The 25,435-nt window shown below is 29.2% G+C and overlaps 3 protein-coding genes and 1 long non-coding RNA gene across 7 annotated transcripts in view; 1 reads left to right on the top strand and 3 right to left on the bottom strand.

Annotated features, from left to right (window-relative positions):
• LOC111679006 (facilitated trehalose transporter Tret1-like) overlaps nt 1-900 on the bottom strand; it is a 9,498-nt gene extending 8,598 nt beyond the window's left edge. The window contains exons 1-3 of the mRNA XM_023440486.2: nt 733-900; nt 442-671; nt 235-365 (exon numbers count right to left, since the gene is read on the bottom strand). Of these exons, the coding sequence (XP_023296254.1) occupies nt 235-365; nt 442-671; nt 733-835 (464 nt within the window). The 5' untranslated portion in view covers nt 836-900. The remainder of the gene's footprint in view (nt 1-234; nt 366-441; nt 672-732) is intronic.
• Nucleotides 901-3,065: 2,165 nt separating this feature from the next.
• Nucleotides 3,066-10,740, bottom strand: LOC111679007 (facilitated trehalose transporter Tret1). 3 transcript variants are annotated; one of them, XM_046948834.1, is made up of 9 exons: nt 10,587-10,740; nt 4,751-4,983; nt 4,468-4,598; nt 4,219-4,411; nt 3,993-4,146; nt 3,717-3,931; nt 3,568-3,637; nt 3,371-3,436; nt 3,066-3,293 (listed from the first exon to the last, which is right to left on the bottom strand). In XM_046948834.1, the coding sequence occupies exons 1-9, from the start codon at nt 10,627-10,629 to the stop codon at nt 3,190-3,192; spliced, it is 1,209 nt and encodes a 402-aa protein (XP_046804790.1). In that variant the 5' UTR covers nt 10,630-10,740; the 3' UTR covers nt 3,066-3,189. The 3 variants fall into 3 exon arrangements, with proteins under 3 accessions (XP_046804790.1, XP_023296255.2, XP_046804785.1); XM_023440487.2 differs by having other exon boundaries at nt 3,371-3,637; XM_046948829.1 differs by having other exon boundaries at nt 3,371-3,637; nt 4,751-4,935.
• Nucleotides 10,741-12,295: 1,555 nt separating this feature from the next.
• LOC111678994 (receptor-type tyrosine-protein kinase FLT3) overlaps nt 12,296-25,435 on the bottom strand; it is a 39,925-nt gene continuing 26,785 nt past the window's right edge. The window contains exons 2-17 of one of the 2 annotated variants that reach the window (XM_046948781.1): nt 24,883-25,008; nt 20,884-20,908; nt 20,419-20,499; nt 19,908-19,990; nt 18,850-18,994; nt 18,544-18,703; nt 18,044-18,288; nt 17,888-17,964; nt 14,589-14,719; nt 14,436-14,472; nt 14,213-14,369; nt 13,997-14,151; nt 13,704-13,908; nt 13,206-13,347; nt 12,961-13,066; nt 12,296-12,887 (exon numbers count right to left, since the gene is read on the bottom strand). In XM_046948781.1, the coding sequence (XP_046804737.1) occupies nt 12,531-12,887; nt 12,961-13,066; nt 13,206-13,347; nt 13,704-13,908; nt 13,997-14,151; nt 14,213-14,369; nt 14,436-14,472; nt 14,589-14,719; nt 17,888-17,964; nt 18,044-18,288; nt 18,544-18,703; nt 18,850-18,994; nt 19,908-19,990; nt 20,419-20,499; nt 20,884-20,908; nt 24,883-24,960 (2,184 nt within the window). In that variant the 5' untranslated portion in view covers nt 24,961-25,008 and the 3' untranslated portion in view covers nt 12,296-12,530. Of the gene's footprint in view, nt 12,888-12,960; nt 13,067-13,205; nt 13,348-13,703; nt 13,909-13,996; nt 14,152-14,212; nt 14,376-14,435; nt 14,473-14,588; nt 14,720-17,887; nt 17,965-18,043; nt 18,289-18,543; nt 18,704-18,849; nt 18,995-19,907; nt 19,991-20,418; nt 20,500-20,883; nt 20,909-24,882; nt 25,009-25,435 lie in introns of both variants that reach the window. The other variant, XM_046948772.1, reaches the window with a different exon arrangement.
• Nucleotides 20,726-21,944, top strand: LOC124419441. Its single transcript, XR_006940598.1, has 3 exons — nt 20,726-20,917; nt 21,527-21,736; nt 21,788-21,944. It is a non-coding gene; the product is annotated as an uncharacterized LOC124419441 (long non-coding RNA).

The following is a 25,435-nucleotide window of genomic DNA, read 5'->3' as shown; positions in this document are numbered from 1 at the left end:
AAAAAATAGACTTCCTACCTTTCATTACCGTATTTTTATCAATAAATCATATAAAAGTTGTTATTCGGTTTAACGAATTTTTCGTTTTTACGAATGGGCCTGACATTACATCTTTCGTTAAACCGGGAAACCACTGTATATTACGTTAAAATAGTTATAACTTTAGAATAACGAATATTTAATTAAACGAAACTAAATTTTGAGTTATTGCAATCTATTAATGAAACTACTTACTTGGGATCTGCAATTTCACTTATAAAAAGCGGAAAGACTACGTAACATCCACCTCCTGTAAAACCACCTAAAAATCGACCGACCATTAAATATTCAACGCTTTGTGCGCAGTAGATTAGGATCCATAAACACTTAAAAATATATTAAAAAAATAAAAACAAACAAATGTATTTTTGTTAATCTTAGTATCTGTTAAACTTTACTTACAACATGAGGAAAAGCTAAAAAATATATAGCAAATTTACGTCCAACGATATTTTGTAAAAAACCAACCACTATATTTCCACACATACTGCCAAGTCCTAATAGGGAGCCAATCCATGATGCCTCAGTAACCGAAATGGAGAAATATAAAGGAGAGGATTCCGACTGCAGTTTGGAAAGTGTTGGCGATAACCAACCTAAACCAATACCATGTGAAAATGTTAAAATACTGACTGAAAAATAAAAACCAAATGATAAATTTCTCATTTCATTTCATTACATTTACATACTCACCTGTTAAGGTGGCCAAAACTTGATATCGATAATTACTATTTAGAATACTATTGGGACTTTTTGAAATTAATTTCCAATTTATGTTGAATTTCACCATTTTCATGTTACTCTCGTATTTAACGTTAACTGTTTTATTCTTTTTGTATTATAATCTATATACCTGCAACTAAATAATTTTCATTAAATTTCTGTTACTGTGAAGCATCTTAACAGATAAATTTATATGCAAGTTGTATAATTGTTAGTAAATAGTGATTAGTAGTAAAAATATATGTATGTACATATGCACACATGTATACATTAGGGTGACATGAAAAGTCAATTTTGTATTTTTAAAAGTTGTACTATTTTATGCCCAAATAAAGTCATCGATCTGTCTTGTAACAAAGTCTATTTCTAGGATTAAAAACTTACCGATCTGAGATTATCCCTCATAGTTCTCATTTTACATTTTCATTTATACTTAAAAAACAGTTTTAAGTGTTATTTTTATTTTATTTAAACATTTTACAAACATAGTAACACATTTTTGATCATTCACTCCCACCCTAATACGAATTCGATTTAAAAACATAGAACTATTCTTTGCTGTCTACCTAAAAAAATATTAAATTTGACTCCAAATGTTTTCATTTTTTTTTTTCTAATTTTGAAATATAATTGAATTTTCAACAAATACAGAAATAAACTGAAATGTTCAAAACCTCCATGTTTCTTTAATATATTAATTTGAATGTCCACCCACCAGTAAAATGTCACCCAACTCTTCAATAAATATTTATATGTATATATGTATATAGAGCAAATAATACTTAAGTGCATCTGAAATGAAGGGTCTCTGGAATAAAATGCATGTTTTGAAATATACATTTATGTTGCAGTGCCTTAATATTGTGGTCTTTTTGATAATTCTCTGGGGCCTGTCACGGAATTATATTAATTAACTTTCACTTAATAAATAAATTGATTAAACTTAAACAATAATTTTTAACAAATTTCAACTTTTCCAAAGAAGTTGTCGCTTTTTTTAAAGAAGAAAATTAGGAAAAATAAATTTTTAAAAAAGATTTTTGATTTTGGTCTTAACGGAATATAAAGTCGAAGAACTCTACTCTTTAATCTTTAAATTTATCGATTAAAGCGATACTGATAACATTTATATGTAATATGAAATGGTTAAAATGATCACGAACACTTCACTAGCGGGTTTTAAACATTTATATACTTAATATTTTCAGAATAAATAATTTGTATGTAAATATTTTAGTTTTGTTGATTTGATAAACTTTTTAAATTATCTAGCTGTGTAAAATAATTCATAAAATATAGAATGAATAATAAATCTGCACATTCGTACATTTAATTACTTTCGTCAGCAATGACTTTCATTATTAAGAGCTTTTTATCTAAATATTTATACCCTACATCATTATATTAGTTCTACCCCACCTTAAAGTATACCAATCGGCTAAGAATTACTTTACGATTAAGCTATATCCGTCAGTCGATTAAGCTATATCCGTAAATACACAATACATTAACTTTAAATGATACTGCTGAGATATTTCCTATTTTCACATGTGCTTGACCTACAGAAAGTCAGCCGTCACCTCATAGATTACGACGATACAGCAAAAAGCTTAAGTTTGTTTTGTGTTCAGTCTCTCGCTTACAAAGAGGACACTAAAGTGATGATTGTCTTCACCTCGTTTACAAGAAGCACATTCGAGACGGAAGACAAATTAGACCCAAACATGTGGTTAGTCGAAATTTAAATCACTGTATTTTTTGGATGCACTGGCTCTTTGTCGAACTCTTTTTATATTTTTTGCTAGGTATTTTACTTAATGGTCTTGTTGTACTTTATTTAATGACCTTACATCTTTAAATGAAAATGCGTGAACATATAGTGTCTATAAGCCTGCTCTCGTTTTAAACAGTCTTTATTAGGATTTTCCTGACCTCCACGGTATTTCAATAATTTTGTTTGCGATAGTTCTTAAAAACATAACCATGTTCTTCGATTTTCTATACTTACAGAGTGATAGGTCTTCGAATGCCTATTACAGTTTTTGGGGTTCAACGGCTTGGATGTCAACATGAGCATCGAAAATGATTAATCACAAACCAAAAGTCGAGACTAACTTTTTACTTAAGATCGTTTTCCAATTATGAATTTGGATATGAAATCGGAAGATAAAAACCCACCAAATCCAAATGTATTTTTTAAGTTTAATGTTACGAGTTTATTTTTATTTACTTGCGTATTTTGACTGACTTACCCTACATCATACATACATATATATGCATATCTAAAAAGCACACACTTTTATAATTTTTAAATAATAAATATTTTATTGAGCAATTAATATTATGCACTTATAATGGATTTGAGTAATTGTGTACTATTTTTATTATAAATTTTCTAATATTTTTTCAATACTTTTTCCTTTAGTTTCAGGTACAAATAGAACAATAAATATTGCTCCAACAAAACAGCAGCTGGCGAAAACAAACATTATTCCATACATTCCAAATAGTTCTGACAATACAGTCAAATACTGTAATAAAAATGTAAATATTGTACGAGGGTAGCTTCAATGAATTACTTATAAGTGAGATTTCTACCAATACTTACTTTTAATAAAAAGAATGAAAATAGCCACAGCGTCAACATGCAAATCATGGAACCGGCATTTCTTATCTTCGGTGGCATTATTTCGGATACCACGACAAATGGTAGAGTTAAAACACCCCAACAAGCAATGAATATGGTAAAAGAAAAACTAGCAACTGGTATCCATGAAAATGTCTTTATATCAAATCCCAACTTACTAAGATACATAAACGTTCCAAGACATAACAGACCAATACCAGTTCCAATTGATGATATTGTTAATAGAACCTTAAAATACATAAATACATACCGTAATACAACAATCGATGGAATAGCCTTGATATACATACGAATTTTAAAATATTACCTTGCGTCCAGCACGTTCAACTAGTATTGTCGACATATACGAACCAAGTAATTGTATGACACCAACTATAATCGCAGACATATTAGGTGTTAGATTTGATCCAGATTCTTTAAAAATTGTTGCCGTATAGTTAAGCATTGCGAAGCAGCCACAAAATTGATTAATGGCCATCAATGCGATTCCAATTATGAACGCTTTACGAGCTTTGGGCTCAACTGCAAATATATTTCTTATATTTTAATTCCGTTAAAGCAATGTTGTATATGAAATATCTACCAAAGTCCTTGAGGCCAATGCTTACATCTATAGAGTTTGGATTTGTTAGAGTATTGCCTTCCATTAGTTTTTCAAGATCGATTTTAACTGTTTGAGGTATTTCTTTACCGGAAAATTTGCAGTTGCGAAAATAACACAAAGACTTTTCAGCCTCCTAATAGAAATGTAACAAATGCAGATTTATGAAAAAAACATGCATAATTAAATAATTTACTAAATTATGTACCTTAATATTGTTTTTGTTAATAAAAAATTGTGGACTTTCTGGTAGAAAGATAAATGTTATTAAAAATGTTAATGGCAATGCTGATAGAATCCATGCAGCAATGTCGTAACTAAAATAGTTTCCAAGGATAAAAGCAAAGAGAATACCAATATTACAGGATAAAACTAGAAAAGTACCCAGTTTTCCACGAACCCTATAGAAACGTATAAATTAATGAAAATTTATATATTAATGCTGCATTTGGATTACCTATCCTCAGATATTTCTGTTGTATAGACCGGAATAACAGCGAATGATCCGCCACCGGAAAATCCACCCAAAAATCTTGATGCTGCTAAATGGAGAGGATTTTTCGACAAAGGTATAATCCACCATCCCAACTGTTTAAAAAATTATAAAAACGTTATAAACTTTACAATATTGAAATAACGTTTTAATATATTATTATTCGGAAACTATAAACTAATTTTATATTTTACTTAATACATTAAGTGCCAAAAAATCCGCATACATGAAGGAAGACTATACTTACTAATGCTGGTAACGCTATTAAAATTAAACAACGTTTTCTACCAATTTTATCTGCCGCCCAAGAAAATAAAATTGTGCCCAGCGAACCACCCACACTAAGCATTGACACAATCCAACCAGCTTCGATATTCGTTAAAGGACCTGATGCAAGGGGGCTGTTAGACGATTGCATCTCCACAAAACTAGCTGATGGCCATCCATTGAAGGCACCGTATGATATTGAGATTATATTTACTAAAAGATATATATATATATATATATATATATATATATATATATATATATATATATTATATATAATATATATTATATATATATATATATAATATAAAATTTATAGAACTACACAAGAGTTATACACATTGAGAATATGAGAATTTGCACAGCATCGCCGAAAAGAGTATTAAAATATGAAAAACTATGTATTTTTTCACGTTTTTAAAAAAGTTCACACACTAAATCCAATAAAGATTTACATAATTTCAATTATTTTTCGACGAATGCTTTGTTTCCCTACAAATAATATAAATAAAAAACCATTTATGATTTTTCATATTTATATGTTACGGAAAACCCACTCCCATTTCTATAGTCGACAAACGATGGCTCAGACATTAATTTCATCGACAATAATCTATAATTTTAAAGCCATAGTAAACACATTAAAACTGAGGTAGCTAGGGTTCTAATATTATAGAACCTCTTTTCAAAATGATCGTGAACAAAACATTATTTAGTTCTTATGTAATGGATCATTCCCCCGTTATCCGCCAATAATTTCCCTGATATTCGAATTATTGTATTTAATTCATATTGGGAGTATCACGCTCCATTTTTATACCTACCATCAAAAAAGATGGGGGTTATATTGAATTTGTCATTCCGTTTGTAACACATCGAAATATAGGTCATAGACCCATAAAAGTATATAATGCTCACTATTGGTTTAAAAATATGAATTTACTGACGAAATTTGACACACATTAGTTTAATGCTAGCCAAAATCTTTCCAACAAATTTAGGAATAATCGGTCCATAATTTACCCTGCCACCTATACAAGGTTTCCTTCAGAATATTACTTTAACGCTCATTACTTAAAAAGTATGAGTATAGCAATAAAATGTGATATGACGCGATCGATCATAATTGACCCTACCTTCAGAAAATTACTTAAACGATCATACTGGCATAAAAATATGAGTTAAGATATACGGTTATGAAATTCGACCCAATTTCATGCGGAATGTGTTGATAATTCACCATACTCCCAATATAAGCCCCCATTATAAAATTACATTAACGCTAATAACTAGCATAAAAATGCAAGTACAGCGATGATATTCAATGAAAACATGTTTAATATAAACCAAAATCGGTCTACAAAAAGTTATGAGATCAACTTTAGAAAATTTGCTAAAGAAAGTTTAGAAAATTACAAGTACAGCGCTGAAAATCGACATAAACCAGTTTTTTATGAGGACTGATCTATAAGTGACCCTAGCCCCTATAAAAGGTTCCCTTCAGGAACGAGTTTTGGTTATTAAAATAAGGGTTTTCCTTATTTAAAATATGGGTATTGTGCTGAAAATTTGCATAAACAGGTTCCATACAAACGAAATTTTTGTACAAAATTTTATAAGTATCGGTTCATAATTGACGCTTATAAAGGTATACATTAGAAAATTACTCATACGCTCAAGGTTTAAAAATTTAACTAAACTATATGGTTTTTTAAAGTTAATAATTTTTTAATGTTCAAAAGAGCTCGGTCCATAATTGACTTAAGCCATATTCCAAATATCACCCAGAAGTTTATAAAGGAGCATTCGCCCATTTTTTCCACAATTTTCATACATATGTCAAATATGAAATATATTTTCGAGATATACTGATTTTAAAGATTCTTCCTTTCAATTATTGCAATTTTTTACATTGAAAGTTCGACAATTTTTCCAACGGCTAATAAGGATTTTAATGTAAGCTATGAGAAGTGAGAATAAAATTGTATTGTATTTAATTAATATTGGATGGCCAATCGCTATTTTATTTATATCGCTCGTTTTAAAATTCAAAATTTATTTATTCTCTAAATGCGAAAGAACATTTTCTTTCTTACAAATATATTGAAAACAACAAATAAATTTAAAATTTTGTTTTTGTTTTCAATATATTTATAATGAAGAAAATGTTTCGATATTGTGAAACAGGCAGTTAGATTATTGATTGTGAATCAAATGGTTTGGAAAATTTTATTATGAAGATAATAAAACACGTGTTGAATGATGTATGTATGTATGTATGTATGTATGTATGTATGTATGTATGTATGTATGTATGTATGTATGTATGTATGTGTGTATGTATGTGTGTATGTATGTATGTATGTATGTATGTATGTATGTATGTATGTATGTATGTATGTACGAAGTGTCTACTACTTTGCAGCAAATAATGTACGTACATATGTATTCGCGTACATAATTTTAATGGCAAACTTATTTGGTTATGTCATATTTATATATAAATTGATTATGCCTTATAAATTTTAATTTATTCCATTTACAAAATTATAAAACTCGCGATTAACTCGTTTTGACTCGAATCTCGAGGGAGTTCTATTTTACGCTCTTTAAATTTTCAATTCTTATCGCGAGTTTAATTTTTAAACTCTCGAGTGGAATAGATTTATTCGCCGGAAAATGAATTATTTAAATCGCTCGAATTAAACTCGCTCGCGAGCGAATTGAATTCGATCGCTATCTGTACCCTGGTTTTAGATTCTAGTTTCTCAGATATAAAAATGTTTCTATTTATTTCCCATGGGGTAGAAAGATACACTCAACCACTGATGAAAATCCGTTTTCCCCCAAAATGTTTGGATGAATATAAAGTACTTCGTGCAAAAGAAGGACTAGTTCTATTAGTTTCCCTGATAAAAGATTTTTTTGTGGCTATTTCATATGGTAGGTGACGCTTCACCAATTTGTAGTCCGCTATTTTATTAACCAAAATGTTAACATGGATGTTAAAGTTCTATGTGCAAAATCTGATTTTTATTTCAATAGTTTCCAAGACAGACGAATTTTGGTATTTAATTAATATGGGAAGTGCCACTCTCCCTGCTGCCAGTCCTCCTTTTTTGTTCTAAATAATCATATTGACACTATATATTTTCTATACTGATTTAATATTTTCTTCATATGGAAGGTACTACGCCTACTATAGCCGTTCCGCCCATTTTGCCCAAAAATATTTCGTGCAAAATCTCAGTTGTAAAAGGGAAATTTTCCACCCAAAAACGAAATTTTTATCATACAAAATAAGTAATAAGTGAAAAAAACAGAAGTAAACAAACCTCCCCCCCCCAAACACTCGAGCTGGATCCGCGATGTATATACATAAACTGCAGGCGACAATTTTCAATATGGGAACTTTCCTTCTTACTTGCAATCTATGTATATGCATTAAAAAAGTCGCGTTACTGACTAAACGATTTATTATTACACATACTTTTTTGTCGAATATTCAAATAAAATCTAAATGTTACTTTTTACCCATAATTTATTATAATATTGAACAAAGAAATACGCAATTAAATTAATTAAAATTAATTAAAACAAAACTTTTACTACGTTTTACAATTTATAAAAATATATATTTTGCAATGTTAAAAGTAAAATGCTTCCTGTTTTAGAAGTGATTCTATGGATTTTTTAAATGCATGCAATAAGTGAAACAATACATCCCTCATCTATTTTGATGTTTTTAAGTAGCTGAGGAAACGCAGTCATTTTTCTCCACTTCAGTTAAACATCGTATACATATATCATTATAAAAGCCTCAGCTTCCACTATAAAATCTAAGTGTTTATTCGAATAATTTTAAACACGAATAATTGACAACCCTAGTAAATCGGGGTAAACGTTGGTTTAGTTTCAGAAACTACACCCAGCAGTTCGACAATGAGTCAATGCATACGAAAAAGACAGTAATTTCCATTAATAGTTACCCACCTGAATGATCGTAATTAGTATGTTTTGAGTCATTCGTCACGAATGTACCCTTTGTAATCGAGAATGAAGACAGTCGTCACTTTAGTGTCCTCTTTGTAAGCGGGAGCGGAGACAGCCGTCTCTTTACTGTCCTCAAGTAACCTAGAGATTATACTCTTAAAAGTTGTTTTTTTGCGAAAATGAAGACAGTCGTCATTTTAGTGTCCCCTTTCAAAGCGAGAGTGGAGGCAATCGTCTCTTTACTGTCTCTTTGTAGGGTGTAGAGTGCCGATTGACTTCCTCGTAGGACAAGCCTATGTTAAAATGGTCAGTCACCTGGGTAGTCAGGTGGCTAGGGGCCATCACAAGTGGTAGGTTAAGTGGTCAGTTCGGGACTGTGCAGTCGAACTGCTGGGCATATTAATTACATTGATTTGTTGTTGTAAGAATATGAAACAAGGGTCGGAAAATTATTACATTATTAATTGCTTATACATCCTTCTCACGAAATATTCGCTATAAAATGGGAAAATATGCACTAAAAATCTGAAAAATATGCATCAAAAAATATTTTCTTGTGAAATTTATTTGTTACCTCATTTGCATGTATGTATGTATGTATTTATGTATGTATGTATTTTTGTTTGGACTTTAACGACGACTTAACGGCTGAACCTATTTTCTTAAAATTTTCACAATGTCTTCCGGTATGTCTGGAAGGAACTATAGGCTACCTTTTGTTATGGAAATTCAAGTAGTGGTTCCACGCCCACATACATAATAACTTTTCAAAGTCGCATATCTCAGAAACTACAATATCTAGAGTTCCCAAATTTTGTACGAACAAAATGGGCAGCAAAGGATCAGGAGGTGTGGCACCTCCCTTATAAACAAATCTTAAATTAGTATATCTGAAAAAGTATAACAAATAGATTCCTCAATTTTCGGAGCCACTTAAGTATCGACACGAATATTTACGACAAAAATTTGGCGGAATAGAAATAGGGGGCGTAGCACTTCCCATAGGAATTACATACTAAAATTAGTAAATCTGGGAAACTATTGGAGTTAGAATCTTAAAATTTTGCACGATGACTTTTAACATCCATCTGAATATTTGGGAGTGAAATTGGCGGACTTTCCCAAGGGGGCGTTGGCACCTCCCATATGAATTAAGTACAAAAATTCGTATATATAAGAAACTGTTTGAGCTAGAACAATCAAATTTTGCACAAAGAACTCTGACATCCATGTAAATATTTGGGTAATTAATTGGCTCCCACACAAAAATTCGTATATCTGGGAAACTTTTATAGCTAGAATCTTCAAAAACCGTAAAGTCACTTTTTAATTTATATCGATTTTTGGGTAGCAAAGCACACAGGGTATAGCTACTAAATGTATAAATTTGGATATTGCTAATAATTCTATATAATATTTTGCATATTTTTATAAATTATTCTTACACAAATTGGGTTATCTTTTCTTTGCATTGCATATTTATCAAAGATTTATAAAACAAATTTTTTATAAAAAAATTGTCTGATAAACCTTCGATTAAGATTGGCCAATTTTTGACCCACACCCCCATATAAATTTTTTTACAATTCAAAAATTCCCACTTTCACAAATTAAATAAATGCTTTTTGAAGGTGTTCTTTAGGCCTTATTATCATCATTTTCGAGATCTTGATTCTGTTAAAATGGTATTAGAGTGCATAAAGCGGTAGTTCATCATGAACCACCATATTTATTTGTTGTCAACAACTTTAGTTAAAAGTTAATTTGAGTTACTAACTACAAACATGCATTTCCATAGAAATTCTTAATTTGGTTATACTCACCACATATTCCAGCTAAATATTGATTTTTTGCGTGATCTTCCATTGTTAAGAAGTGTTTTAATTTTTGTTAAATGTGGTTTCAATTAAATATTAACGTTTGTGGGGAAATTATTTTTTTTTTTGTGAAAAATTTATACTGTCCAACCGAGACATCGGATGATCACTGATAGCTACTTGTATATGCAAATACAGGGTATTGCTACTACGTAAAAATAATGAGATAAATATTTAAATCACATATTTACATTTACATACATAACGCATACAAGCATTAAAACTAAACTACAATTAAATAAAAAGAAAATAAAACACTTTTATCACTTGAATAAACATACATATTTTATTACAATTTACATAGTAGGGTGTAGCCAGAGAATTTGTGAATGTGAAACAATCGAACCATAACTACCCCCAGTTTTGCTTGCAAGAAAAGAACTCATTTAAAAAGAGTCAAACTCCATTTAAAGAAAAATTAAAAAAAAAAATCAAATTGAATTGTTGTGTTCTTACTTTTATTTCTGACATTTAGAAAATATGTTTACAAAAATATGCTGTTTTTGCTTTCATTATTTGCTTTACTTATAATTCAATTCCTTGAACGAATTACAGTTATGATTTTTTATTACAAATAAAACTCATTATCATATGTATGCATATTTTATTAATGTAACTCATGTAATAATTATTATATTTTAATGTTATTTGGAGATTTAAACAAAACTACTGTAAAGTGAAAAATATAAAATGTAAGAACTTGTATAACTATATATTAGCACTGAGAGCACCTACTTCGGAGAAACTGCATATTTTTGGTGACTTATGTGTAATAAAATAATTTGATTTACCGCAATAAGTATTTACCGTTTGTAATTTCTATAATATAATTTTCCGATCCTATAAAGTATATATATTTTGGATCCTTATAGATAGGGCAGTCGATTAAGCAATGTCAGTCTGTCTGTTTAAATCAGTTTTTAGAGAACCCCAGATAACGGCGAGATCCGAATCTTTAATAATTCTGTTAGACATACTTTCGAGAAGATCACTATTTAAATGTAAAAGGGGACTTTTAGGTAGTGACTGTTTTTTTTAACATACAATGGTGAAGGGATTATAAAATTCGGCACAGCCGAATATAGAACTCTTACTTGTTTTTTTATTTACCCAGCAGTTTTTTCAAGTGCCATCTCTCTTCGTTTACTCGGGTTACACTAACGTGACAACTGCCAATCTCTTGCTTATTTAGTTTACTGTAAAGTGGCGATAGTGTTCGCTCTCGATTGCGATGAGTACATTCGTGGGGAATGATTAAAATCAATCAAATAAGGTACAAGCACCTGTTTAGGCTTAAGTGTAAAATAACGATTGTGTATATAATAGATGTGTAAAATGTCTTAATTCTGAAGCATAATGAAGAAAAATAATTTTTAAATGTCCCCTGACTCATTTACCTAGGGTACAGTAAAGTCCAATCAAGTTAAAGAGTAACCCAAAGTTTTTAAAATGTGTTTTTGATATGAACGGTTTTTCGACCACGTATGCGGTTATTAAAATTTTAAATATGTATATTTCAATAACAAAATGGTGATGAAAATGTTTACCTTATTTGTAAACATATTGAAACAATAATTAATAAATAGTAATGTTTAAATCAGTATGTAAAAATAATGTTTATATTAATTTATATTTATTATTTTAAAAAAGTTTTGTTTTACTTATAAATAATACATATACGCATGCACGTTTTCCTTAATATTACGTTAAGTTAAGGAATGAGTAAAACTATAAATTTAACATTATGCATATTTATTATATACTATATGTACTGTTTATGTAATTTTGTATGTCTATGAAACACTTTATAAAAGTGAAGATTTGTACGATTATTTTGTTTTCTTATTTTAATTAATTGTAGCGCTTAGAAATTAGGAATATTATATGGAACTAATCATTATCTTTAATGGGTGGAAATACGTAGTCATCACTTAAGGTACTAATATCAATGTAAGCACTGCTGGAACTTAAAATTGTGTAAATCTCTTCAAACGATGGTCTTTCGTCACAAAATTCACTCCAACATTTCAACATCAGTTCGTAGATTTGTTCAGTACAAATGTCGGGTTTTTCCAAACGTCCGCCCATTTTTAGAAACTTTACTAGCTCATGATTACTTAATGTGGGATATGGAGATGCTCCTAATGTCCCGATTTCCCACAAAACTACACCATAAGCCCAGACATCGCTTTTATTTGTATAAATATTGTCAAGTATTGCTTCGATTGAAAGCCATCTCAGTGGCAACTGTAAAGTTGTAGAGAGCAGAATGCATTTTAATTGGACGTAAATATATAAATTTAGATATAATAACACTTGCCTTTCTAACTTTGGTATTAACGTAAACGTCATGGCGGGATAAACCAAAGTCGGAAATTTTTAACGTCTTTCTATCGTCGATTAGTACATTACGTGCAGCCAAATCGCTAAAATGTTCGAATAATTTTTTTTATAGTTAGAGATAGATAATAAAAAAACTTTTTCTAAAATATGTTTTGTACGTTTGTAAAGGACGCATTATGTATTGTACATAATGTAAAATATCATAAGTATATACCAACATACCGGTGAGTAATTTTTTGTTCCTCTAAAAATCTCATGCCATTTGCAATTTGTAGAGCGAAATCGTAAAGTTCTTTATTATCTAATCGATATTCAAAAAGTTTCGCGTCTGCATCATCTTCATCGTTGATAACCGTATATGTGGCTGAAAAAGGTGAATATTATTTTTAAATAAAAGATATAAAATTAATGGAAAATTACAAAAGGTTTAGGTGTTTATAAAAACCTTCGAAAAGGACTTATTGATCCTACAAGAGAAATGGTATCTTAGAATGAAAATTTTTTTATATTTTCTTTGGAAATATCAGCAACTTTAGAGCCAACCTAATATACTTCTTTCATTTTAATACTTTCTTCTTTCAAATAACTATTAACAATTTTAGAACTATAAACTACATAATAGACTAGAATGTACAGTATACTATGGACGATGTTATAAACTATAATTATGTAAAAACTATCATTACAAATACATATTTATGGAAATGATATCAAACATACTTTCAGCAAATGATGGTATGGGAACACGCGTCATTGATTCATTTTCACTGTCAACGGACTGTGTAGAGGACATTTTTAGTTCCAAATACTTTAATTTAACTTCATTTTGTCCAGGAATTCGTACAGAAGATCCTAAATTCTTATAATTGGCATTTTGTTTGATAAGCCTTGTACTTTCTTCACGTACTTTACGTAGATATGATAACTGTGTAATTAATAATAATAAAATAAACATTAATTGTAAAGTGATATTATCTATAATAAATACTAGTTATTATTGTTAATGATCCTACCAAATCGCCTCGACCAACGTATTCCATTACCATAAAATATGGCCTCTCAAGTGTACAGCATCCTAAAAATCTAACTATGTTGCTGTGCATTCCAACATTTTGTAGCATTTCTATTTCTTTTAAAAATTCACTTTCCTCTTCTTGAGTTGACATTTCTGAAATTATAAAAATTGTTATAAGAATTGATTGGCAACTTAACAAATGTGAAAGACATACTCTTAAGTTGTTTAACAGCAATCAGTTCGCCTCTCTGTACGTGTGCTAAATTTATAGCTGTAGCTCTGAAAACGCGACCAAAGGCTCCTTCACCGATTTCGGCTTCGATATGTATATCACCGGGAGCTATTTCAAATTGATTATTTCTTTGCACCATCTGAAACTAAATACAAAGTTCAATTCACAAAAGATAATAACAGTTTGAATATAATATGAAATTTACCTCAATATATGGAACGTAATTAATATTGTTTTCCATTCTGAAATTAAATATAAATATAATATCATGATGCTTTTCCCAAACAAAATGTATATAAAATCGTTTTGCTTTTTTAATTTAAATTTTATACAGAAGGAACAAAAATATTTTACTTACGGGATTCCTGTTGGTAAAAATTCTGCATTAATTTCCACCTCATTGGTTTGTTTTGATTTGTGTTTAATCCAAACATAATAGGCAATTATTGCCGTAATAAAGGATGCAGAGACCACAATTAACGCCAATCTCTAAAAAGACAAAAATGTAAACACATGTACATACATATGTACATATCGTCACCTGAAATGCAGAAGGGCGTAACAACACTTTTAATTTTACTGGAGAGACAAACAACTAAATCAGTTGTTGCTATAAAAATCCAAATGACTTATTTGTAGTTACGCCCTTTTCAATTTCATGTTTTTGACAATAGAGTTCTAAAAAATTGAGACAACAAGTATTTTGATGCAGTGGACCATTTTCAATCCAAAAGTCGATTTTAATTGTTTTAGTTGTTACGCCTTTTTGCATATCAGGTGATGACTGGAGTTTTTCTTAAAGAATTAAAACGTTGAAACAATAGAGGAAGATACTGTGATTCTATTCTACTCAGTAGTTTTCAATAAGGACATCGTTTTCCAATAGCGGCACAAAAATAATTTTGAAATTCGCTTAAGATCAACACTACAGAGTATGTTTTTCAGTTGGCAATATTTGATGCAAGTTTAAACTTTGTGGTGCTGCCATGCAAAACAACAGAAAACAGCATTGTTTGCTATAAAAACAATGTAAGTTTTATAAAACAAAATATGACTGCACCTGAAGGTGTAATATAAAAATTAAAGAAAACCTAAATTAAAGGGTTGATAATCGATAGCAACCGAATCTAAGTATAGTTGTCAATGCTCAAAATAAAATTGCCAGTTGGCAACCGATAACCATAAAATTTTCAAAAATTCGTTTTTTTTTGTTTTAATTCAAAACACGATGTCTCAAATCTTAGATGTGATGAAGAAATTTTGATTTCAGCTTAATCCTTTAGAATGTATAATTTGGTCTCAGAATTCCGATTTGTAGGCTTGTGTTATTGTTCTGAAACGTTTTGAGTTGAATGGCTTTGATATTTATAACACTTTTTAAAACGAAAGACCAAATACTTTAGTTCGAACTATAACGTTACTTAAGACCAATATCTGCCACATCAAAGGCAGCAACTCCAAAAATTAAATTGGTTGAGTTGTGATATTCATCATTGGTTTTAATCTAGAGTTAAACGATTCTCAAAAATTCAACTTTAATTTAAAATTGCATCCATATTTTTATACCCTTCGTCCTCGTTTGTAATTTTCACAATATAACTTTAACTGAATCCTTATAGATAGCAAAGTCTATTAAGTCATGTCCTTCTGTCTGTTGAAATTATTTTTCCGAAGACCCCAGATATCTTCAGGATCTATATCATTAATAATTCTATCAATCATTTCATAAAAAAGAAAAAAAATTCAGGCTAAAACACTGCCTTTTTCATCATTGCATTGTGTATTTTGTTTTTATTATACCCTTCATCTTCGTGAGAAGGGTATGTATATAATTTTGTCATTCCGTTTGAAATATAATATAATTTTTCGACTATATAAAGTATATATATTCTGGATCCTTATATATAGCGCATTCGATTTTGCCATGTCCGTCTATGTGTATGTTGAAAACAGTTTTCAGAAGACCCCAGATATCTGCGAGACCGAATCTTAAATAATTCTATCTAACATACAAACGAAAAGAACTCTATTTAAAATCAGCTAAATCGGTCCACAAATATCGGCGATATGAGCAAAAATTAGAGACAACCTCGGAAAATTCTATCAAAAAATTTTATTTTTTTTTCATGCTTAGACAGAAATTGCAAAAAAAAACAAAATACATAACCATACGGTAAATTTTGGTATTGAACGCTTGTTTATAAAAACAAGAGCAGCACTAATGTGTTTTTATTGGCTAGTAACATGAAATTAAGTATGTGAAGCCTGGTTAAAGTTAAGAAGAAGTTTTTCAAAAGGTACTTTTTGAATTTTCTATAACATGGAACCTAGAAACATGAAATTAAGTGTGTAGAACCCTGATTATGTGAGATCATATAAATGGGTTCTTGTTTGTTTTTTAAAAGGTACTGAGTATGATAGATTTTTATAAATTGTAGGGCCCGGAGTAAGGGAGGGTAAATTGGGTTTGTGCTGATGTTTGTAACGCACAATAATATTGGTCCTATACCCACCTTAAATTATACCAATCGGCTCAGAATCATTTCCTGAGTCGATTTAGCTATGCCCGTCCATGTAAACCTTGTAATCAAACTACAGGTCACAATTTTGAAGATAACTCAATAAAATTTTGTCCCATAGACGATATTTCACCTAGCCCTCACACAATTGAACCCCCGAATAGGGCTATAACTACTTAAGCCGGCTTTACACGATCACACAAGTAATATGATCTGTCAAAATTTTATGTAGAAGAGTGCGGATGGGATCGTCTAAACGCAATATGTAATGAAACCATCGCACATTGAGAGAGAATACAGGTGAAAAATTTGACAGTCGTATGGCTCTCATCATTTTTTGAAATTATTCAAAAACAAGCCGGTTTCATTAGATCAGGGATGTATTTTTATGTAAACACATATAAAAATGTGAAACAGCTGTTTCCATCTGACTTTTAAATTGTTTTATACCAATCGTGTAAACACACAAAATATAAATCATACGACTTTTATTCTCTGTTTGTTATACGGATGGAATTTCATTTTACTTTTTCATTAGACTTGTCGTACGTAAAGTGTGATCGTCTGAAGGGCCCTTTACTTGTTTGTTATTGCGTTTGGTACGCACTGATGTCAAAAACAATAATTGCGGCGAATTTCCTTAATAAAACATTTACGTAAAAATAATAAATTTTGAAAAGAAATATTTTCTTTCCTGAATGGAATAAAATTTGATGTAAATGAAAAATTCTATTCCGGCAGATTAATATGTAAAACTTAACTTTGTGCCTCGAATTATGTAAAATTATTTTTTCTTAAAAATATACATAAAATGTAAAAGTTTATGAAAAAATTATATACCAAATAAAAGTATCTTCGTTACAAATAAAAATTCTAATCTGCAAAGTAATTATCGAAATTTGGCCATAACGTATATAGAAGCAACTGAACTGAAGTTTGTTTGATATCAATGATAACAAACAAACAAAAAAATATGGGAGAAAATGTTTGTAAGATTGTATATGTTTTTTCTCACAAATAATATTTTAACTTTTAAAGCAAATAATATCATCAACTCCTCCATTGTTAAGACGCTTTAAGAAAAATTCCATGAAAAATAACTATTCATATACATATAAAAACATGTATCTGTACTTACCACATTGCCATCAATGGAATTTTTATTATCAACATTATGATCATCATTTGTTAATAAATTTAATGCATTTGATGGCACTTTAATAGCGAAAAATAAAAAAATATATATTTATATAAATTCCCAACATATGAAGTTATTATAGAGATGTTCTCTTACCTTTCAATTTTATTACATTCGACGGTCCCAGACACTCTAACTCATCAATAACATTCGAGTGTATATTTAAAACCGTTCCAGGTGTTAAATCTCGCTTAATTTCGATTTTAAACATACCCTGTTGTATTCGATTGGACGATGATGAAGATGCATTCGATATGTAATTTGTTAATGGATAAATTTTTTCCAAAATTGGTAAATTTTTACCTCCCCATGATAATGATGGATTAGTTTGTTCGTTAATGCTTTAATTACAAGATTGAAATCAAAGACATACATTTTATTGAAGAATTATTGTTACCCACATAGCAAGTACATATATAATAATAAATATACATATATTAAAAAGAAAATAAAAATGCCGATTTTTTAAAGGTCACGAAATCGTCAAATATTTGATAGGCGTGATAATAGTTTTATACATATTATGGATATACATACGTATACATTAAATACGAAAATGATTGCTGGTATTGCGGTGTAGTACATCAAATACTTACATGATTGATATCTTTTTAAGTTGAATATTCTTAAATATTTCATCGTCACTTGGGAGGGACCACTTCAAATGAATGGTGTGATTGTTAAATATCAATCCCACCGTATTTACTTTTGGCAGCGTACTCTGATGTTGACACGAGCACACACCTGATACACAATCTAAATATAAAATGTTAAAACGAAAGTGAATTCATCATTTTAGATTTCAAACAATAGTTATACTTATCAATTGCAAATGTAATTAACAATAACGAAAAATAAAATAATAATAATAATTAGTTTAAACATTTATCACACATACATACATGGAATTGTTAATAGTTTTCGTTTAGATATAACTGCGTTGGAATTTTCCACCACCAATGTATAATTGCATCCGAACATGTATCTACACTCCACAACATCTAAGTAACTAATTGGATTTTCAGGTATTAAAATAAAGTCTTTTGGCTAGAAAATAAAAACGTAAATTTGCAAATTAAGCGAAAGTGGTTAAACATAAATTCAATCAGACTTAAAATAATTTTCATACATTCAATGTAATTTTTCGACTACAATGTGTAATTAAGGTAAATGTAAAAAATATACGTTTTAGGGTATTGTTTAAGTAATAGGACACAATTTATATATGTACACGGCCTTATCAAAATTCCAATTTTTTAAACAAATTTTAAAATTCTTTGAAAGTCTCGTGGAGTTCTATGGACTATATAAATCAATTTTTAACTGTACCTGTGATTGGAACACGACGGATTTTGTATATTTTGTACATTTTGTATAATTTGGAAACACATCATAATCCTATTATTCCTACTGTTGCGTAATTAAATAATACATTTGCAGAGCATTATAGTTAAAATAATATAAAATATATTCTTGAAGTATTATTCAAATCGAACAATCTTAACCTATAAATTGTAGAGTTTAAAAGTCAAAATTGCAAATATTTGGAATTTTCTATTGAACCATATCGAATATTATTTATTTGCCATTTAATAAACATTTGAGGAAATGTATGATGGGTATACAGTCCGATGTATAAAATAACAGCGAAAGAAATTTTATGCTAGATGTTCATACTAAGAGTTTTAATAAATTAAAACGGAATTAACACACACATAAAATAATGAAATATAGCTTAACACGCTTGGTGTGGTCCTGCAGCTATTAAGGCCCTTGGTAACAATATAACTCCATAGCCCAAAAACTATTAATTTGTAGAATGTTCTGTATAATCTGAGGAAGATTAAAAGTGTTTATTTTTCTAATAAAAATTTGTTACTTCATTTTTAAAAGCCTTCAAATTACTTTAAAAATTACAACATGTATTTTGATGGTAAGTATATTTTGTATAACAGGTTACCTTTTGAATTCCATATAAACTGCAAGGCATTTCATAACATTCAGTACTGTTTACAGCAGTGACGATGACATTATAGGAAGTATCTGCAAATTGAAATGAAGAATATTTTTTAATATGTTAATAATCGTATGTACATGCCAGTATAAATGATACATAATCTAATATTTAAAGCAAATATCAAAAGTAGTAATCGTCATCTATGCACAAGTTTCAAAAATAAAACACCGTTCTGAAAAATTTAGGTTTTGCCTTACACCCCTTTTCTTAAACAGAAATTTATTTCATCTTATTTTTTTCTAAAATTCAAATCATAAATTAGCCAATTTAGACTTCACATTCTTCAATAACAAAAAATAAACTTTGAAAATCAAGAGATTTTTTTATAGTATAATTATTATCATATGTACATTAGTGGACGAAGTTTTACTACTTTATATATAAAATTTACAAAAAGTCATCCTCTAAAAGTTTGCATTAACGTTTTTTGGGTTTTAAATAAAGTTTAACTTACCATTCGGCAAATTATCCTTCCAACTCAGTTTTAGTTGTAGTTCATCTTTACTTTCGTTCAATCCAATATCTGTTTCAATATCTTATTAAAGAAATATGTTTATTAGTAGACATTAAAACACTCGATCTAGTAATTTATTACAATTTTGAAAACAGTTAAGAATTAACAAGGAATTATGTTAACTGTAGTTAAAATATAATTACATATCTCTAATTGCTTCGAAGCAGGCATAATCAAAAAAAAAAATCGAAAAAAATGGCTTCGAATATTTCATGACATTTTACTATTTTTTAAGTACATATCAAAATTAAAATTTTTATAATTTTACATTTTAAAAGAAAAATAGTATGGCTATGTTTTATAGCCCTCATTTTTTGGATTATGCCAGTCTTGAAGGAAATGAGTGAAAAATAAATCATAAATGAAACAAAAATTCAAGAAGTTAATTTGTTGCTACATATTTACCTGTAATTTCACCACGAAGCAAATTCTGAAAAAAGTAAATTTCATTTATTATTATTATACATGATGTAATAAGTAAGGTGAGAGCGTTTGGGCAACAACCACAACAAACACAATATTTTTTTGTTGTTTTGAGTATGGGTTTTGTCAAAATGAAATTTCTAAAATTAAAAAATAATAAATATTGGAAAGAAATTTTTTTGCGTTTTTCACAATATTACCTATAAAACCGTCGTTACATTTAAATTGTATTCGAAGCAGGACAACGTCTTATTGCTGGTTCATCCGAATTTCTTCATTTGGAACCCTTTTATCAGCATTTTCATTCATAATTTTTAGTTTGAAATTTTTTCCTTAGAAAACGGAAATTTAATTTTTATAAAAATAAATTATTTTTGACATAACCCAAGCACTTTTTAAATAAACAAATAAAAATCAGCTGCCTTGACGATTCCACCTTACTTTGTGCATCCTGATTATTAAAATTAAAATTCAAAATGTCAAAACCACTGTCGAACAAATTTAAAGTCATAGAAAGGTCAAAATAAAATCAATGTTATAAGGTTTACTTCTAGCTGTTATAAGGTTTACTTCTAGCTGTTAATTAGTAAAATAAGTTTAATTTTGGACAATTGTTAATTTTTAGAATAATTGAAGAAAGGTGTTCGAACGTGACACACTGGGAAACTTTTTTTGGGAATCTTTGAATTATCGTGAGAGGAAAGAGAAAGAATACCATTCATCTCTCTCGCGGTACGGAGCTAACTTGTTTTGTTAGACCTGGTTCACACTGGGAAACCTTTTTTTGAGAAACTTTTAATTTTGTGTGGTGGGAAGGTAAATTATGGACGGGAAGGTAATTAAACTTATGTGTGTCAAATTTCATCATTATATTCAATTTTTTAAGGCTGTAATGAACGTTATAGTCATTTTCAGAGGGCGACCTTATCCAAAAAAAAATTGGTTTTGGCTCTTAAGAAACTTATCTCTGAAAATTTCCTCTACAAATTATAAATAAAAGCATAAAACTACAAGAAGGAGATAAAGCAGTAATATGTTGGTAATACAGCTCATATTTGTTTGAGGGTTGTAATACAATTTAACGGTGGTAGTACAGTACAACGGTTAATGATTCTTTCTGCGCTACTACAGTTTATATTTGTTTGTGGGTATGTAATGTGTGACATGTGTGTTGAGATACAAGTAGATTCAAAACGCGCCTTGTACTACAAATTATCTATTTATGTATTTATTTGTTATTGTTGTTTTTACATACTTTGATACAGATATAAAATATAAAATTATATAAAATACAAAAAATAATTGAAATTTTATAAAATTAAATTAAGTTCTAAAAATAAATAAAATTTTTTTAAACATACTTGGTGAAGGGTATATAGGATTCGGCACAGCCGAATATAGAAATCTGACTTGTTTTTTACCAATACTGCTTTAAATTAAAACAGCATAGATTTATAGTAGTGAAAATTACATTTTTTAGCTTTAGAAGGGTTTTCCATTGATTGATTTTTTGCGTTGTACTTTAAAATTTTCAGTTTTTAAATTTTAACTTCTTCAATTTTTTTATAATTATAAATACTATCCACATTTATATTTTGTGACATATTTAATAAATAATACTAAACAAAATATCAATATTCACCAACAGATGGCGATGTTGCAACCTGTACAATCAGTATGTTTATTATGGTAAGTATACTAAGCATATATATTCACCACTTTGATCAAATGATCCAAGACAAGAATCAATTACTTATGAATGAAAAAGTTAGATAAGCGTGATTTTTATTAGAAATTTAAAAGTATCATTTGGTAAATTGTATAGTTAGTAATTTGTGAATGAACTTAAAGTTTTAACGAATGTATTCATTAAAACTTATTTTAAGTTTATTAACCAATTTTAGACAAAATTCACTATAATTGTATATATAAACGTCAAATAGCTTAAAATAAACTATTTACAAAAATAAGAATTTTCTATTTTTAACAAATTCTTTTCTAGGCTAAAGCTTTTTTCGTTAATTTTAGATTGATAACGTTAACTAATTATATTTTCTTTTAAAATAAAATCCGGAAAGAATAAATTTAACGTTTAAAATACAATAAAATATTTTGGGAAAAAACTTAAATCAAGGCATTATTGCATTAATAAATGATTATTTGACAATATACCAATTGGCCAGAAACATTTTGGAAATGCCCATCTGTCTGTCAACCAAATGATGGTCAAAATCGTTTCATTTGCCTTTTTCCTAGTTTGTTAGTTAAATATAATGGCATAATGTAATTAATTTTGTAAATTATATTGATTAGCCCCTGCAGGAAATGCTACTAATGCCAAACTAGTGTTATACTAGTGCCAAAATCACCAGTATTATACCTTTTTCAATTTATGCTGATGTTTGTAACACACAAAAATATTGGTCCAATACAAACCTTAAAGTCTACCGATCGATTCAGGAAATGAAAATGGTTGAAATCGTACCTCCCGATGGCTTTTTATGCCATAATTACGACAAATATACAGTTATCTCTCCAAAAATTGGCACTTATAAGTTTTATATAAGTATAAATGACACTGCAGATTTTCGTAATGATCGGCCCTTATTTGACTTTAGCCCCTATACAAATAAGGGCCGATCATTGCGAAAACCTGCAGGTAATTTTAATGTTCACAACTCTTCTTGGTGTCGCCATTCCAGCCACACAATAAGATCCAGAGACGAAGAATCAAGAATTTGGTGTAATAATAAATGAAAATGATTCGCTAAGCAAAGAGGCTAGATCTTTGTGTGTCAAAGTACTAAGGCGCGAAAAAGCTTTATACGAGCAGTGTCTTCGTGCTAACTTAACTAACCGGAGTTAAGAATAACCCTAGTTCTTCATTTCCAACTCTTATAAGGAATGACCAAACATTCACTAATCCGATTGATAAAGCTAACCTCTTAGCTGAACTATTTGTAAGCAACTCTTACTTGTCGGAAAGCAATCAACCACAACCCGAGCTTGATGGAGTATGCTAAACATATTCTTTAGAACTCGTGCAATATAAGCGGATCTCAACATAAACAAGTCTCTTGGGCCAGATGGCATTCCACCACTGGTTTTTTGAAAAGCTATTGGCCTGAACATTTTTCCATTTGATTCCCGGTCAGAATATACGGTTTCAAAAGTTTTTTAAGAAATTAAAACTTAAGCACAAAATGTCCAGAAAACTATCCCGCACCAGTGAATTTCTTCGCTACACTCGTATTTTTAAGCCATTAATGAGCGTTGCAGTCATTTTCTGAAGGGGACGTTATATGAGAGGTAGGGTCAATCATGGACCGATCCTCATAAAATTTTTTGGTAGATTTTGACTCATACGAAAAAATTGTCAAAAAAAAATATTTTTTGACAATTTTATAGCAACTTTTTAATTTCTCTATCATAAAAAAGAAAAATTATAAATGCAAAACTCTCTATCTTATCCAAAAACTGTATTATTTTGGATACTTTTCTGTTGCAAAATGTTTTGACTAATTTGGTAAATTTGGCAATATGGATATTGCTCATTATGATACAAATTTGATTAATTTTATTGCCGTGTTTAACCATATAACATTGATTTTGGACTAAAACCTCATAAGCTGTTGCTTTTTCAACAATTTGGTCTATATTGCTTTATTAAATTGCATAAAATATAATATTTATTGATATTAAATCAAAAAAGTTTATATTTCTATTAAAAACTCTCTATCTGAAGGTTTGAAAATCTTTTTCGTAGAAATAATGCAAAATTTTAAAGTCTTTTTGTATAACAATATGGTCGTAAAAATATATTGTAGAAGAAAAAATTTAACAAACTAGCGAAATAAACAGTTTTTTTTTGCTCTCCTGAAAATTTGTGTTATTTTAGATAGAGACTATTGAATATAGTCCCTCGATATATGTATCTCAACAACAAGGCGAAAATTTGTTTTCCATATGAATTGTACTTACATTTGTGATGGCCATAACATTTAGTGTGTGAAGCAATAAATTGCTGAGTATTATATAGACAGATCGTTTTTCTGGCATGTCTTCGTAGCCCCATATGATTTGTCATTTGGACAATAATGCGTATATCTGAAATATATAAAATAATTGTAAATATTATTTGGAAAAACTTATTTACATTTTATAGATTTCCTAAACAGTTTCTATGTATAAAATGTTATTATGAAACTATTCTACCAAGTATGAAGTATATTGTTGATTTGTGACTATTTTAGAAGTATTTCGAAATCTGTATATAGGTAAATATTTTTTATCTAAATTAAGCATTTATTTCTATGTATGTTCTGCAAAGCTTATGGGTCGATTATGTATTGCAATCGAATTTCAGTTGCGTTGCCAGCTTTAAAATAAGAGAACGATTTCAGTCTAGAAATTGTTCAGGTCAACAAAAAACTCATTGTACAATGATTATTATTGAATAAAATATTCTTTATTTATGAAGTTTCCGAGCTATTGCTTACAGAGTCTAGTATCCACTTCATTTTGGCAACTGTCA

This window comes from Lucilia cuprina, chromosome 2 (assembly GCF_022045245.1).
Source record: "Lucilia cuprina isolate Lc7/37 chromosome 2, ASM2204524v1, whole genome shotgun sequence".
NCBI lineage: Eukaryota > Metazoa > Arthropoda > Insecta > Diptera > Calliphoridae > Lucilia > Lucilia cuprina.
Note: the sequence above shows the minus strand (reverse complement) of the source record. Positions and strands in the feature narration are given on the sequence as shown.

Bases quoted from the DNA above. Each gene is read 5' to 3' on its own strand.
- LOC111679007 (XM_023440487.2), bottom strand. From the start codon at position 10,629: ATGGAAGATCACGCAAAAAATCAATATTTAGCTGGAATATGTG. The intron at 4,412-4,467 runs GTAATCCAAATG...ACGTTTCTATAG, and splicing joins ACAGAAATATCTGAGGATAG to GGTTCGTGGAAAACTGGGTA. The intron at 3,294-3,370 runs GTAAGTATTGGT...TTTTTATTACAG, and splicing joins TTTCATTCTTTTTATTAAAA to TATTTGACTGTATTGTCAGA.